The sequence below is a fragment of the Capricornis sumatraensis genome, chromosome 2 (assembly GCF_032405125.1).
Source record: "Capricornis sumatraensis isolate serow.1 chromosome 2, serow.2, whole genome shotgun sequence".
In the NCBI taxonomy this organism is placed as follows: Eukaryota; Metazoa; Chordata; class Mammalia; order Artiodactyla; family Bovidae; genus Capricornis; species Capricornis sumatraensis.
This window is the reverse complement of record NC_091070.1, coordinates 41353387-41370859: the sequence shown is the minus strand read 5'-3', so window position 1 is coordinate 41370859 and position 17473 is coordinate 41353387. Positions and strand designations below refer to the sequence as shown.

The window sequence follows — 17473 nt, the reverse complement described above, 5'->3', positions numbered from 1 at the left end:
TGCTTTTTCTGTTTAGGAAGATATCTGCTGTCATTTGAAAGATCAGGTTAAACAACTGGAAAGGAATCAAGAAGCAACCAGATTAGAGAAGACTGAGATCATTAACAGATTGACAAGAAGCCTGGAGGAGAGTCAGAAGCAGTGTGCCAACCTGCTGCACTCAGGTGGGTGTCTGTGTGGGTGCTGGCTCCCCAGAAGCTAGGAGAAAATGTGGAGCGAGCACAGTAGGATCCATGAATTACTATAAAAATCCAGAAAAAACAGAAAAGTTCATCAGTGACAATTTTTCTTAACAGTTTTACTGGTGTATGTCTATGGCGATGTGGTGTATTTTCATTAGATAATTGGGGAAATCCAGACAAGTATAAAGTAGAAAAGAAAAATAGCCAATAATCCTACTATGCGGAGACAACTGTTAATGTTCACAAATGAACATGTATAGACAGTTCCCTGCTTCTGTACCTAATGCATTTTAAAACAAATGAAAGCTGGATGTGCAAAAATTGAATAATTCAGACGACAGGTACAATGTTTGAAGAATGGGTTATTCAAAAGCTGAAGTCTGTCTAAATGTGTGTGTGTGTGTATGTGTGTCTTTTGGGGGGGACAAAATTTGCATCATACTCCATTTAGGTCATTTCAGTTTTGTATCCTTTGTTCCACATGGCATTACTTACTGAGCCTTTTGGGTTGTCATTAAAGGCTTTGAAAATATGATTTTCTTTGATTGCCTAGTACTCCATCATTACTTTGCTTAACCATTTCTTAGATGCTCATTTTCTTCTGAGGAAACCCAATAAAGTCCTTTTTAAATGGGAACCTTTAAACCATTTAAAATATTAGGTTACTGGATTTCCAAGGGTACAATCCTAGTTTGCCTCTTATATGTGTGGAGGTGGGAGTGGTGGAAATAAAAGCATTCAGAGAGAAGCTAAGGGCAGCCAGATGTGGTTTTCTTATTGAAAGGTAGAAATGGGTTCTAAAGAATTTTCACTTTGGTGATCTGTGAGCGAGAATGTTCTGCTCCTATTAAAGGACTTGTGGAGTGTTAAGGTCTGTAGACATGGCTGTTTAATTCATGGCAAGGTCACAGTAGCCCATGTCTTCAACTTCTCAAGGACCTCTGGGCAACTGTACTAAATCTTGAAAATGTCAGCACCACACATATGCTTTCTGAGTCCCACCGGCTATAGGCTCAGTGGATGCAAGTTCTTCTGTATGCCATAGGCAGTTTGTTCCGTTACATCTGACGTATTCTGTGGTTCTTTCTCCCACAGGCTCAGTACAGGAGGTCGCTCAGCTCCAGCTCCAGCTGCAGCAAGCACAAAAGGCACTCGCTATGAGTGAAAACATGAGCAAGGCTTTGCAAGTGAGTGTTGCCACTAGGAAGAGACTTTCTGGGTAACTGAATTAGGCGATGGTTACCTCACCTTTTTGAACCTTGGATTTCTCTGTATATGGTGGCTGGACCATCTCCAATCCAGACCACAGGAGTCATTCACAACCTTACCCACACAGCTGGGTAGCCAAGCCCAGGTCTGCCCACCTGTGGAGCAAGGGACCCATCCCTTCCTTCACATGGCATGTCCTTGCATCTTGGGGTGTGTCCCAGAGATAGGTTTACCTACAGGTGTGGGAAACCTACAGTTCAACTGCAGTCTTCTCACATCCTCCTCCAGTACCAGTTATGTTTCCCACTGGAGGAAGAGTTCAGTATCCCCTCCCTGGAAAGATGTATAGTATTTTGTGGCTTTTCACCACTGGCAGACAAAACCAGTCCCTCTGTCCACTGCTCTTATTCAGCATGCACTGCCACCAGCTTCTCAGCTCAAGGGAGGCTTTTTGTGGAGGATGAAATGCCAGTGAGGGAGGTGGGAGAGAGGTGTTTACATCTGCTTTCTCATTCACTTTATTTGTTCAGTTTACCTGAAAACCTTGATATGTGCTGTCCTTTACATTTTTAATGTATGCCAAAAAATGGATTTGAAGTAGCATTTCTGCCTTCTGATGATTATTAAAATGAACTTTGAAGAATAGAAAGAATGACTGATTCCTTCTTATAAAAAAATGAAAATGGCTTTCAATTATTTTGTGTTTTAGGAAGAATTAAAAGAACTAAAAGATGAAATTTCTCTCTATGAATCTGCTGCAAAACTAGGAGTACTTCCAAGTGACTCAGAAGGAGAATTAAATGTAGAACTAACTGAATCATATGTTGATTTGGGTATTAAGAAAGTCAACTGGAAAAAATCTAAAGTTAAGAGGTATGGAGAAAATACTTTACTATAGAAGAATTCACATGAATAATATCGATGGTGCATAAGAAGCAAGTGGCACCAGGCATGAAATGAACTGCCCAGGGGTTCCTTAGTACAGGACAGTTTATTTTAGTAATTTCTAATGAACTGCCAATGTCAGAAATCAAAATGAACAGAAACCCCAAGTGTCGCTATTATACTGTCTTAATACCAATAGGCACATCAGTTCCAGTAAGGTTAAAATAACTTAGTTAAAATATACAAGTTAAATTCTACTACTTGAATTATGTATCTGTTTTATTAAGGCAAGAGCATATTATTTTTATTATGTTAAAACTGCGTGTTGAAAGCAGCCATTTGTCAATGGTATATGAGAAAGTGAGCATTGATTTTCCCTGGAACCTTACTGTGACCTTATTTATTTATTTATTTATGGCTACGCTGGGTCTGGGTTGCTGTGCACAGGCTTTCTCTAGTTGTGGCATTTGGGGCTACTCTCTCGTTGCGGTGCCTGGGCTTCTCATTGTGGTGGCTTCTCTTGTTGAGGAGCATGGGGCTGTAGGGCACATGGGCTTTAAGTAGTTGTGGTGCTCAGACTCAGTTGCCCTGCAGCATGTGGAATCCTCCCTGATCAGGGATCGAACCCATGTCCTCTGCATTAGCAGGTGGATTCTTAACCACTGGACCACCAGGGAAGTCCCTGTGACATTACTTTTAAAATAGAGATTCTGTCTTTTATGCTTAATATGGATATTTTAATGCTGCTTATTTAACACATATATTTATAGGAATCTCGTGGAAGGGTGTGCGTCATTGTCCCTGCTGGTCCTAGCGGGGAAGAGAGTGGTCATGGTAGAAGAGGGAGCACATTTAGATATCATGAAACACTTAAAAGATAAACACAGGAAAGGATGTATAGTTTGAAGCACTTGCTATTTGGAAGGGACCATGCAACGCTCTGGGAGAGGAGTACACAAGATGAAAGAGACGCTCTCTCTTCCCACAGGGAATTTATATTTTGTCTGATGAAGAGAGGGAGACACACTTGTAAGCCACTAAGTGCTGTGTGCTAAATGCAGTGCTTAACATACAAAGGGGGCATTTAGCCATTTCTTCTGGCCTGGGATAAAGATGAAAGATAGGCTTATTTGGTTGCATTCAGGCTAAGGAAAGCCTTGAACACATTCTTGAATGAAGTCACCAACTTCCAATTTATAGTTTAAGACTGAGTTTGCCATCATTAGTGTTTAGTCAAAGTGTTTACTACCTGGTGTGTTTCAAGTATCATGCAACTAAATACAGACGTATGAATCCTCTGAAAAGTTTGTTCCACAGTAAGTTTTAGAACTTAACTATTTTAGTGCTGATTGCATTTTCAAAACAACAAAATGAGATGCAGTAAATTAAGATCTCAGTCAGGTGATGCTGTGGAACACAATGTTGCATTAGTTGAGTGAGGTTCCACTTATCTGGAAGTCAGTCTTTCAGTTCAGTTCAGTCGCTCAGTCGTGTCCAACTCTTTGTGACCCCATGAATCGCAGCACGCCAGGCCTCCCTATCCATCACCAACTCCCGGAGTTCACTCAGACTCTCGTCCATCGAGTCAGTGATGCCATCCAGCCATCTCATCCTCGGTCGTCCCCTTCTCCTCCTGCCCCCAGTCCCGCCCAGCATCAGAGTCTTTTCCAGTGAGTCAGCTCTTCGTATGAAGTGCCAAAGTACTGGAGTTTCAGCTTTAGCATCATTCCTTCCAAAGAAATCCCAGGGCTGATCTCCTTCAGAATGGACTGGTTGGATCTCCTTACAGTCTTTAGGGACTCTCATCTCAACAGAGCACAACTACAATCCAGACAGACTCCAAGAAGCAAACAGCAGACCTAGATTGTGTGATATATTTGTTAGAAGCCACCTTGGGGCTCATACCCCAGGGCCATATTTGCTTAGATTTGTTGGTACCCCATGTGTGCACGTGGGTGCATGGTAAGTCGCTTCAGTCGTGTCTGACTGTTTGCGGCCCCATGGACTATAGCCTGCCAGGCTCCTCTATCCATGAGTTACCTGATATCCTAAGTGACCACGGAGTAAATGGGTTGGGAAGCTGGGAGAGGTGCTGCCAGGACTTCAGCTGGCCAGCTCAGTCTCAGCAAGGAGAGAGCGACAGGAACCCACAGTGCTGGAGCGGCCAAGCAGCAGGATAAGCAGCTTTTATACATCCAGGCCTGTTCTGACCCACATCAGAATGTCCACAATTGTGATCTGAGTTATCAAAGGAAGCCTTCAGCTTTGGTTAGTTAATTATAAGCAAAAGAGGATGAATGCGCTTTAAACAGATTTACATAAAATTTTAAAGTTAAAATGTAGTCATCTGGAAAATTGACTGCTGTGAATGGCTCATTTCCTGTTAATGCTGAATTAATTCTCAGGGGCCAGTGGAAAGAGCACGGTTTTTAAATCTAGAATTGTTTTGAATCATAGTTTTGCCTTTTTTTTGCTAACTTTCTGACCTTGGGGAAGTTTCTTAACTTTTCTGAGCCTATTTTCTTATCAGGCTTTTTCTATCAGGTAAGAGTATAGCATATCCCTTGGGGGCTTAAGACAGATAATGACTATAAAGGGCCTCATGTAATAAATTCTAGCACATATTAGGCATTTAATTAGTGGTAGCTGTTACTATATTATTTAAGAGATGCTTGGCTAAAATATACCATTGATCAGATTTTATATTAATCTTTTTTTCTTGGAGTATAATTCTTTACAATGTTGTGTTTCTGCTGTACAACAAAGTGAATCAGCTATATGTATACATATATCCCCTCCCTCTTGAACCTCCTTCCCCTTAATCAACTTTTGACTGGACACATTTAAATCTTGGGGAAAACGTGGGAGACATATTATTTTAGAGTTGGGAAAACTGGAGCTCAAAAGAGTTAACTCCTTAGCCCAAGAAGACAGATGCTTGGCCACAGAGCTAGTACTTCAGCCCAAAATGTGACTGTCATGTAAATCTGTTGGTTCATATTTGCGAGACAGTCAAACCTGTTTGCCCTAAATTTCGTTCTTTTATGTTTTTTTAAAAAGAGGATTAAAGATTTAGTTTCTTCCAAAAAAGATCTCTCTGCAACTTATTACTTTAATTTATGCCATAATTAGTCTGGGAGCTGGGTAAATAATACATGTATGTATATATGTGTGTGTGTTTATATATGTAGGTTTATCTTTGATGTAGAGTTACTCCATCTTGACATTTACTAAAATATATTTACTTTGCCCTTTCTATTTAGTTAGTAATCATCACCCAGATCCTACAGTAATTTAAAGCACATCCCTGGGTTGCAGCCATGTGTTCCAGGAAACAAACTCACTCAGAAGGACAATGCAGATAGTGGAGTGCAGTTTATTACACCGGCGGGCCCCAGGCAGAGTCTCCTCTTAGCCAAGGACCCCGACCAGTTTTTGTGAAAACCTTATATACCCTAAGTGTACGTGCCCAAACCCACCTCCCCAAATTCCCTGAAACTAGTCTGAACAAAGGAAAAGAAAGATACAGTCAAAGATAACCTGTGATTCCTATGTCTTAGGCCTAGGTAGTTAACAGTGGACAATTATCAATAGGCCTGTGGTCATACCCTAATAAGCATAATAGAATTTATGATTCTGTTTGGTTACACAGACAACTGGGGGTCTTTTAGGTGACTGAAGGTCTAGGTACGAGCCCTGGGGCTCTTCCATGGGGGGGGGGTTGGGAGGGGGTCTGGTTTTCCAGTTGGTAAGTCGTTTCCATAGATACTGGGCATATAGCTCAAAGTCCACAGTCCAGCCCAAGATGGAGTCCTGCTTTCAAGTTGGAGCCTGTTCTGTTTCCTCCTTCACCTGTGGCTAATAAACTCTAGACATCACATGGCTATCATACCGAAAGGAATGCCAGTGTTCAACCAGGAAAGTGAGGGATAGCTAAAACAGGTGGTTTGTCATTGGGGCTAAGGAAGATGTTCAGTGAAGTGCAGGATAAGTGAAAATATTATCTTACGATCATCCCTCCCACAATTTGGAGAAGGCAATGGCACCCCACTCTGGTACTCTTGCCTGGAAAATCCTATGGACAGAGGAGCCTGGAAGGGTGCAGTCCATGGGGTCTCTGAGGGTCGGACAGGACTGAGTGGCTTCACTTTCACTTTTCACTTTCATGCATTGGAGAAGGAAATGGCAACTCACTCCAGTCTTCTTGCCTGGAGAATCCCAGGGACGGCGGAGCCTGGTGGGTTGCCGTCTGTGGGGTCTCACAGAGTTGGACATGACTGAAGTGACTTAGCAGCTCCCACCATTGGCTACATGGCTCAGTAGGTAAAGAATCTGCCTACCAATGAGGAGATGCTACAGTTGCAGGTTTGATCCCTGGGTTGGGAAGATCCCCTGGAGGAGGAAATGGCAACTCATTCCAGTATTCTTGCCTGAAAAAATCACAAGGACAGAGTAGCCAGGTGGGCTACAGTCCATAGGGTTGCAAAGAGGCGGACATGACTGAACACACACTTATTTACTTAATATCCCTCCCACCAGTGCTTTAATGGATAAGAATTTAGCTTTGTTGTTGTTCAATCACTTTGAGGAAAAAGTAAAAGTATTCTTAGTTCAAAGTGGGAGGAGGTACAGGAGAGATTAGATTTGTACCTTTTCTCTGCTGAATCATGTTTCTTAGAACAAAAGGAAGCAACACTTTGCCAGTGTTGAGAATTTTAGTTCTTTATTGACTTGAGCTCCTTTCAAATCACTGACCCAAATATTAGCAGCTCCAAGCTTTTATTCCGAACTACCATCTCCCTCAAGCTGCTGCTTAGTAAACCTTAAGGGTTTAGCCTCAGTGCTCTATTTCACATTCATGGAATTGGAGTAGCTAAATCTGCATGCAGCCTGCAGACAGCTTCCCTTCTTCCTTATTGTAGTTGGCTGTGAAGCTCAAATAATAAACATTTAACAAGTGGAAAGCCTTTCCCCTCTGGTCTTCTCAGCAGGTTTCATCAGGGACAGTTTATTTGGATTGAGGGGAACGGCCCTCCCCAGGGCTCACTAGTGAGCTTAATACAGAGCTGGTCACTGCTGCTGACTTTTCCCTTTTGGAAAAGAAGAGAAAATTATTTTAGCTAGCACTTTCTCTGCTCTCTGACTTGGCTCTCTCTAGGAGTACATGATGTGCTGTTTTAGTGGTCAGTGTTCAGTAAGAAAAGAAGCATAATTTGTTATCGGCTTGAAAGTTAGTTCACCATGTCGTATAGCACTGGAAGATGCATTGCAATATGTTTTATATTTCATATGTAAATTATATGTATCATATATTTCTATATAAATAGAAGTGGTTTAGGTTGGTGAGATCTACACATACACACATATTTACACTATAATAACTATTGTAAAAGTTGTGTATATTGATAAACATGTAGTACACTGCCAAGAACTCCTTTTGTAACATTAAAAAACCCCTAATATTTTGTTCATCCTCTCTTTCTCTTTCTGTATACGTATATGTATGTATATATACAGTATGCATATATATGTGTGTATATATTTAATGTTTCATTTGGAATCATCTGAAACTGAAAAATTAGAGAAATTATGTTAATCTGGATCCTATTCTTTTTCCTTTTTCTTAGAAACAGACTTTAATTTTTTAGAACAGTTTGATTTATAAGAAAATTAACATAGTACAAAGAATTACCCCATACTCTGCATCCATTTTTCCCTATTAACATTTACAACAGCATGGTACAACTCTTGAACTAATACTGATGAATTATTATTAACGAACATCCATAGTTTATTTAAATGTCCTTTGTTTTCACTTGGTGTTCTTTTTTGTTTCGAGATCACATCTAGGATACCCCTTTACATTTCGGAGTCATTTTTCCCTAGGTTCCTCCTGATTTTCCTTGTTTTTGATGACCTTGACAGTTTAAGAAATGCTGGTCAAGTGTTTTTAGGAGGGAAGACCCTCCTGGAATTTGAAGTTTTTCTCAGTGGGTTTTGTGGAGGAAGACCGCAGAGATGAGGTTCCGTTTTTATCACATCACTTAAAGGGTACATACTGTCAGCTGTTTATTTCTTCTCAAATGCAGCTTTCTCCTTTTTTATGGAAACATTAGAAGATACCTGTTAAAAGCAGCCGTAATCTTACTTCCCCTCCCGGGAAGAAAACTACTATTAACATTTTGGTATATAACTTCCACATTATCTGTTTTGTAGGTTTCTAAAGGATGAAATATTATTGAATATACTACTCTAAAATGTGTCTTTTAACTTGGTACATTCTGAAATCCTTAGATATCAGTAAATATTGCTGTAAACACTTATCAGTGGATATTTGGAACTATATTTTAGTTCAGTTCAGTTCAGTTCAGTTGCTCAGTCGTGTCCGACTCTTTGCGACCCCATGAATCACAGCACGCCAGGCCTCCCTGTCCATCACCATCTCCCAGAGTTCACTCAGAATCATGTCCATCGAGTCCGTGATGCCATCCAGCCGTCCCATCCTCAGTCATCCCCTTCTCTTACTGCCCCCAATCCCTCCCAGCATCAGAGTCTTTTCCAGTGAGTCAATTCTTCGCATGAGGTGGCCAAAGTACTGGAGTTTCAGCTTTAGCATCATTTCCTCCAAAGAAATACCAGGGTTGATCTCCTTCAGAATGGACTTGTTGGATCTCCTTGCAGTCCAAGGGACTCTCAAGAGTCTTCTCCAACACCACAGTTTAAAAGCATCAATTCTTTGGCACTCAGCCTTCTTCACAGTCCAACTCTCACATCCATACATGACCACTGGAAAAACCATAGCCTTGACTAGACGGACCTTAGTCGGCAAAGTAATGTCCCTGCTTTTGAATATGCTGTCTAGGTTGGTCATAACTTTTCTTCCAAGGAGTAAGCGTCTTTTAATTTCATGGCTGCAGTCACCATCTGCGGTGAACCCAAGACGGGCAGGTCATGGTAGAGAGGTCTGACAGAACGTGGTCCACTGGAGAAGGGAATGGCAAGCCACTTCAGTATTCTTGCCTTGAGAACCCCATGAACAGCATGAAAAGGCAAAATGATAGGATATTTTAGTTAGTAATAAAAAAAATTTTTTTTAACCATAAGTAATGCAGTATTATAACTAAAAGCATACTTGTAGTCTGGTCTTTATTCACATCTTTGGTTTATTTCCTTAGATGTGGATGAGTAATCTTGTCAAAGAGCATGCGTGTTTGAGGCTTTTGATAGGTGATGTTACTCGTATCTTGATAGTACCTATTTCTCTGTACCCTAGCCATTGTTGAAGGTTATCACTTTTCCCGTTTAAAAATTTTATGTAGTTAGATACATCACTTTTCCCTTTTGATTTCTTGATGGTATTTTTCTAGTACTTTTTATAACTTTGCTTTTTAAACCTTTTAAAACTGTAAAATATAACACATAAAAGTGTATGAAATATAAGTGTACAGCTTAATGTATGATTTTAAAATGAATTCCCATGGAACTATCATCAAGATCAAGAAATAAAACATCGCCAGCTCATATTCCTCTTTCTAGTCATAACGTTGAGCTTACTTACTACTGTCTTAACTCTTAAATTATTTTGGTTTTCTTGTTATCTTTTAAAAGCTAGTTATTCTTGCCTGAACAGTGTATGTTAGATTTGCCTTCGTCTAGAGGGAACTCATATATGAGGTGGTTTTTCTTTTTTCCTTTTTTCTATAGTTTTATTTGATATACAGTTGACCCTTGAGCAACATAGGTTTGAACTGTGGTTTGAATGTGGATTTTTAAAATAAACATAGTATATGTATTTTTATTTTACAGGTGGTTGAGGGGGGGACCAGTGCCCCCAACCCTCTATGTTGTTCAAGGGTCAACTATATTTCCAGGACCATAAAATTCACCCATTTGGAGTGTACACAGTTCAGTGTGTTTAGTATCCCCAGAGTTGTCCGTCTGTTACCACAACCTAATTTTAAAACATTTCAGCTTCCCCCACAAGAAATCCAGTACTTATTACCAGTCATTCCCTGTCATCCTGTCTGTCTTCACTGTGCTGTGCTTAGTTGCTCAGTCGTGTCTGACTCTGTGTGACCCCAGGGACCGTAGCCCATCTGGCTCTGCCCACGGGGATTCTTCAGGCAAGAATACTGGAGTGGGTTGCCATGCTCTACCCCAGGGGATCTTCCCAACCCAAGGATCGAACCCAGGTCTCTACATTGCAGGTGGATTGTTTATCATCTACCAGGGAAGCCCAAGAATATTGGAGTGGGTACCTATGCCTTCGCCAGGGGAACTTCCCCACTCAGGAATCCAGCTGGGATCTTCTGCATTGCAGGTGGATTCTTTACCAGCAGCCCAGGCAAATAACTAGTTTTCTTTCTACCTCAATGGATTTTCCTATTCTGTATATTTCACTTTAATGGATTTATATAATATGTGGTTAGCTTTTTTTTGTGATTGGCTCCTTTCACTTGGCACATAATGCTTTCAAGGTTTATCCATGTTGTAGCATGTATCACTACTTCAATCCATTTTATAGCCAAGTAATATTCTGAATATATTCTGAACAAGTAATATTGTACTAATATAGCACATTTTGCTTGTTTATTCATCAGCTAATGGACATTTATTTGGATCATTTTACTTTTTGGCTATTACGAATAATTCTGCAAATTTTTGAGTGGACATGTTTTTCAGCTTTCTTAGATGGTGTATATGGTAACTTTATGCTTAGCATTTTGAAAAATGGTCAGTATTCTGAAGTGGCTGCACTGTTTTACATTGTCACTGGCAATGAATGAGGGTTTCAGTTTCTTTATATCTTCATCAGCACTTGTTATTTTTTATTTAAGAAACTATAGTTTCCTGGTGGATATGGAATAGTTTCTTATCATGGTGATTTGCTAATGATGTGGTTTTTACTTGATGGCTAATCATGTTGAAAATTTTTTTGTGTGTTGATTGGCTATTTGCGTATTTTCTTTGGAGAAATGTCTATTCACATCTTTTGCCCATTTTAAAATTGGGTTATCTTTTTACTGTTTAGTTTTAAGAGCTATTTATATATCCTGAATTTAAGTCCTTTGTCAGATACATGATTTGCCTGTATTTTCTCCTATTTAGTGAGCTGTCTTTTCTCTTTTTTGATAGCACGCTTTGAAGCACAAAAGCCTTTAATTTTATGAAGGCTAATTTATGTATTTTTTTTCCTTTGGTTGCCTGTACTTTTCTAAGAAACCATTCTCTAATCCGAGATTCTGAAGTTTTATACCTGTTTTCTTCTAAGAGTATTATCTCTTATATTATGTCTTGAAATCTATTTTGAATTAATTTTTTGCATATGATATGAGATGGGAGTCTAACTTTATTCTTTTGCATGTGGATATCCAGTTGTTTTGTACCATTTGTTGAAAAGACTATTTTTCACTAAATTGTTTTGGCATGCTTGTCAAAAAATGAATTGATAGAGAATGTGAGAGTTTATTTCTGAGCTCTCAATTTTATCTCATTAAGCTATGTATCTTTATGTACTAGATTGCCGTATCTTTGTAGTAACTTTTGAAATTGGAAAGTGTGAGTCTTCCAATTTTGTTCTTCCTTTTCAAGATTTCTTTGGCTAATCTGATTCTCTTGTAATTCCATATGAATTTTATGATCAGTTTGTCAATTTCTGCAGAGAAATTAGGCAAGATTGTGGTAGGGATTGTATGGAATCTGTAAAACAACTTGGAGAAACATTGCCATCTTAATAATATTGTGTCTTGATCCCTGAACATTGAGTGTTTTTCCATTTATTTTGGTCTTCTTTTATTTCTTTCAGTGTATTGGTCATACACGTTTATAATTTTGTGGTTTTCGGTTTGTCAGTCATGCTTTTGTTAAACTTACTGCAGTGTTTTATTCTCTTGGCTATTCTTTTTGCTTGATTGTTTTCTCTTTTATTTATTTTTCTGACCTCTCCTCATAGCTTGGAGGATCTTAGTTCCCCAACCAGGAATCAAACCTGTGCCCCCTGCAATGGAAGCATGGAGTCCTAACCACTAGACCCACCAGGGAATTCCTTGGATTGTTTTCTTAAATTAATTTTCAGAAAGTTTACTACTAGTGTATAGAAATACAATTGATTTTATATATTTATCTTGTATCCTGCCACATTGCTTAACTTGCTAATTAGTTCAAATAGTTTTTAGTGAATTCCTTAGGATCTTTTATAATAGTCATGATCATGTCATCTGAAAATAGATGTATTTCTTTCTTTCCGATGCCTTTTATTTCTTTTTCTTGACTAATTGCTCTAGCTAGAAACTCTAGTACAGTGTTGACAGAAGTGGCAAGAGGAGACATCTTTGTCTTGCTCCTGATTTTACATGGAAGTATTTAGCCATTCTCCATTAAGCATGGAATCTAGTTGTGGGTTTTCTGTAGCTATAGGTTTTCTTTAGATTTTTCTTTCACTGACATTTTGGTTGTGAGACTTACAGTACATTGTAGCTGTAGCTACATTACCAGTAGCTGTAGCTCTTTCATTTACCTATGTAAATATATGTGTGTGTAGCTTTCATTTGTATGAATATTCCACAGTTTATTTTCCTTTCTACCATTCATAGATTCTTAATGTTATTTTCTGGTGCAATATACATACATTTCAGTTGGGTATATACTTAGAAGTGAAAATTCTTGTAGTACGTGTGTTTCAGCTTTAATAGATAATGCCAAAATCTTTTCCAAATTAGTGTGCCAATTTACCTCCCCACCAGAAGTGTATGAAAATTGTAGTTGTGCTTTGTCTTCTTGGTAACACTTGATATTGTCATTAATGTGTAGTGTTATTTTATTGTGATTTTTATTTGCATTATCCCAGATTACTAATGAGGTTGAGTTCTATTTAAGAAAATACGTCTATTGTGTTTATTGATGGCTTGGGTATGGGGGGAGGTGTGTGTGTGTGAAGAAGGACTTGCTGTGTCCCTTCTCAGCTTTTATATGATTTTTTTGTGTGTGCGTGTGTTCTGTTGATCTGTAGGAGTTTTTTGTTTTTTAATATCTGTTCTAGATAGGCACTCTTTGGTTATGTGGACTGCAGATATCTTTTTTCACTTTGGGTTCGTCTTTTTATCCTTTTAATGTATCTCTTGATGAATGGAAGTTCTTAAACATCAGTCAGATTTTTCCATCTTCATGGTTAGTGGTTTTTATAGTCCCTTTAAGAAAAACCTTTCCTTACTTCAGGGTCATGAAGTTATTCTTTTATGCTGCCTTTTGAAAGCTTTATTGCTTTGCTTTATACTTTAAGTTTCACCATCTACCTGTAATTGCTGTTCTTGTTAGGGTTTTTCTGACAATTCTTGTTTACACTTCCATGTGAACTTCCATGTTTAACTTGTTCTGTTCCAGGAAAAAAAAAAATCTTGATAATATTTTCACTAGGATCACGTTAAATATACATATATACATTAACGCAGGGAGAACTGATATCTTTAGGATGTTGGATTTACTTATTCAAGAATATAGCATGTCTTTTCATTTGCTTAAATTTATTTGTCTTTTAAGAGTGTTTTTAAGTTTTTCACATTTAGATTTTGCAAAATTCTTGTTAAATTGATGCCTAGATATTTTATTTGCAATAGTGAATGGCGTGCTCTTTTCCATTATTGCTTCTGAGTATTGTGTGTATATATGATTTCTATATTTTAGGTTATAACCTGTTACATTCTAATTCTCTTCATAGTAGTTTTTCGATTAGATTTAAGGTTTTTTAGATATAATTGTATCATCTGCCAATGGAGATAGTTTTACTTCTTCCTTTTCACTTATGCTTCAAATTGCTTTCCCTTTAAACTTAAAGTATTTTATTTAGACGGAAGGAAATGGCAACCTACTCCAGTATTCTTGCCTAGAGAATTCCATGGACAGAGGAGCCTGGTGGGCTACAGTCCATGGGGTCATGAAGAGTCAGATACGTCTTTGCCTGTGTGTACTGAACTGTAACTTCCTCCAATTTTAAAGGAAAACTGGAGAAAGAAATCGCAACCCACTCCAGTGTTCCTGCCTGGAGAATCCCAGGGATGGGGGAGCCTGGTGGGCTGCCGTCTGTGGGGTCGCACAGAGTCGGACATGACTGAAGCGACTTAGTAGTAGTAGTAGAAATGCTCTTTCCTAAAGTGGTTTTACCATTTTGCATTTCCAGAAGAAATGTCTCAGAGAGTTTCAGTTGTTCTGTGTCATTGCTAAAACTTGATAGCCAGTCTTTTAAGATCTGAGCACTTCTAATGTGTGTGTAGTGATGTCTCATTGTGGTTTTAATTTGTATTTCTCAAATGAATAATAATGTTAATCATCTTTTGATGTGGTTTGCTTCCTGTCTTCTTGACACGCTTAATTGCCATTTGCATATGTTGTTTGGTGTATATATATGGACTGGCGTGCTGTAGTCCATGGGGTCCTGAAGAGCCGGACATGACTTGGCTACTGAACAACAATATGTTGTTTGGTCTTCGTATATTTCAGGATACAAACCCTTTGTGTCAGATATATGTGCTGTGAGTGTTTTCCTCCCTTCTCTGGTTTATCTTATCATTTTCTTATATTATCTTTTGAAAAGCAAAAGTTTTTTTATGAACTCAAATTTATATCTTATTTACACTTCATGGTTTTTGTACAGTTCATGAGTTAACAAAATTTTTCTGTCATGATTTTAGAAATTCAGTAGTTTTGGCTTTTATAATTACATCTGTGATCCATTATGAGTTAACTTTTTAGTATAGTGTGAGGGAAATTTTGATTTTTAATTCAAATAAATCCATTTGATATAATCCATTTGAAAAACTTTTCTTTTCCAATTGAATTGCCTTGATATCTTTAATAATCAGTTGATTATTGTGGGCCTAATAATCAATTGTGGGCCTATTTCTGTACTCTCCATTCTGTTCCAGTGATCATTTTGGTGGGAGCAGTCTAGATAATGTAACTTTATAGTTTTGAAATGGGTTGAAGAAATCTTTCAACTTCATTGTTTTCAAAATTGTTTTGGCTATTCTAAGTACTTTGTATTTCAAAATAAATTTTATGATTAGCTTGTCAACTAATACAAAATTTGTCCTCTGGACAAATTTGAAACTTAAATTTCAAATTTTCAAATAAATCTATATAGATCAGTTTTGGGAGAATTGACATCTTAAGAAATTGCCACTTGTCACTTACACTTTGGTAAAGCTGAGGGGATTAAATAAATGGAGTCTTTCAGTTTCTGAATATGCATACTATACTTTTCTCTTTATCTAGGTCTTCTTCAGTTTCTCTCAGTACTATTTTGTAGATTTTATTAAATGTTTGTTTTTTTGGTGGCTCAAGAGTCTTAATTGTGGCATGTAGGATCTCGAGTTGTGACGTGGGGTTTAGTTCCCTGACCAGGGATTGAACCTTGGCCCCTTGCACTGGGACCTCTGAGTCTTAGCCACTGGACCACCAGGGAAGTCCCAATGTTTAGCAGCTTTCAGTGTAGAGATTTCCCTTTAGCTGAATAATTTCCTTTGGCATTTGTTCTAGAGCATGTCTGCAAATTCTTAGTTTCCTTATATGGAAATCTTGTTATATTTGCTGATTACAGAATTCTGGATCAACTGTTGCTTTATTTCAGCACTTTAAAGGTATGCTCTCCCACTGTCTCTGGACTCGGTAGTTCCTGAATAGAAATCTGTTGTTATTTGAATCTTTGTTTCTGTATATAATGTGTAGTTTTTTTCTCTTGCTGTTTTTAAGATTTTTTTTCTTTTTCTTTTTTCAGTTTTCAGCACTTTCATTATGATGTGTCTCAGTGTGTTTTTCTTTTAGTTTATCTCATTTGTGGTTCACTGAGCTTCTTGAAAATGTAAATTATGTCTTTTACCAAATTTGTGAAAATGTTGACTATTATTTCTTCAAATACTTTTTATGCCCCTATCGCTTTCTATCTCCTTCTGGTTCTCCAGTTACATATAATGTTAAATCTTTTTATGTTGTCCCACAGTTCTCTGAGACACTGTTCATTTTTTTTTTCCACATTAGGTAGTTGCTATTGAACTATTTTCAAGTCCACTCACAATCTCCTCTGTCATTTCTATTCTGTTGAGCCTGTCATTGAGTTTTTTTTTTTTTTTAACTTTTAGATATTGTATTTTTTAATGATAAAATTTCCATTTGGTTCTTTTAAAGTTTTTATCCCCTGTTGAGAATTCCTATTTTTTCATTCATTTCAAGTATGTTTTCTTTATTCATAAAGGCTAGATATTTACCACTTTAAACTTTCAAAACTCTCTGTAATATTTCTAGCATTTGGGTTTTCCTTGTTAGTTTTATATTGAGTAATTTTAGATTGTATACTAGACATTGTGATTTTTTTGTTGTATAGAGACTTGTATGGGTGTTTCAAATCTTGGTTTATTTTTCTGAGCCTTTGCCACATTGATTTGAATCTGTCCTGTGTATTATGTGCCTCTCCAGGGTTAGTCAGTGTGAGACATGTGTGGTTCAAATTTCAGAGAAATTCTCCAAATCCTTGCTGATTTGATGCATGCAGTCTGTTCTCTGCATGCATAGTTCAGGGCTTAGACTAAGGCTTGCTTATGCACAGAATCCAGAATTCCCCTGGTCATCTCCCCAGGAATCTTCCTGCCCTCTTTCTTTATCACTGGTTTAAGCAATTTGGTGTTGATATAACTTATAATGGTTTTCATGTTTTTTGTGCTTGAGATTCATTGTGCTTTTAGGTTTTAGGGGGTTTTAATTTTCATCAGATAGAAAAATTATGGTTATTATTTTTTCAAGTATTTTTTCTATCAGCCTCCCTACTCTTCTGGGACTTACCTACAGTTAAAAATTTAATATACTCCATGTTATATTAATTTAATATACTTTATGTATTTCTGATCTTCTTTCTCTTTGTGTTTAAGTTTGCTGTGTCTTTATGTCCATGGATCTTTTTGTATGCTGTATTAAATATGCTGTTAATCTCATCTAATAGGTATATTTTTTCAGATGTTTTTATTTTTTGTCTCTGCAAGTCCAGTTTGGGGCATAAAGTCTTCCATTTCCCTCCTCATTGATTTTGTGTCCCCCCGCCACCCCCTTGAACATATGGCATATACTATCTGTCATCCCCCGTCATTTTCTCCTGGTTACAGTTCATATTTTCTTTCCTGCTTTATTCACATTTGGTAAATTTTGATTGGATGCTG

The 17473-nt window shown here is 37.8% G+C and overlaps 1 protein-coding gene across 1 annotated transcript in view; it reads left to right on the top strand.

Moving 5' to 3' along the window:
• CEP152 (centrosomal protein 152) overlaps positions 1-17473 on the top strand; it is a 94338-nt gene that overhangs the window by 27446 nt on the left and 49419 nt on the right. Inside the window, exons 10-12 of the mRNA XM_068966184.1 lie at positions 17-164; positions 1278-1369; positions 2101-2264. Coding sequence (XP_068822285.1) covers positions 17-164; positions 1278-1369; positions 2101-2264 — 404 coding nt within the window. The remainder of the gene's footprint in view (positions 1-16; positions 165-1277; positions 1370-2100; positions 2265-17473) is intronic.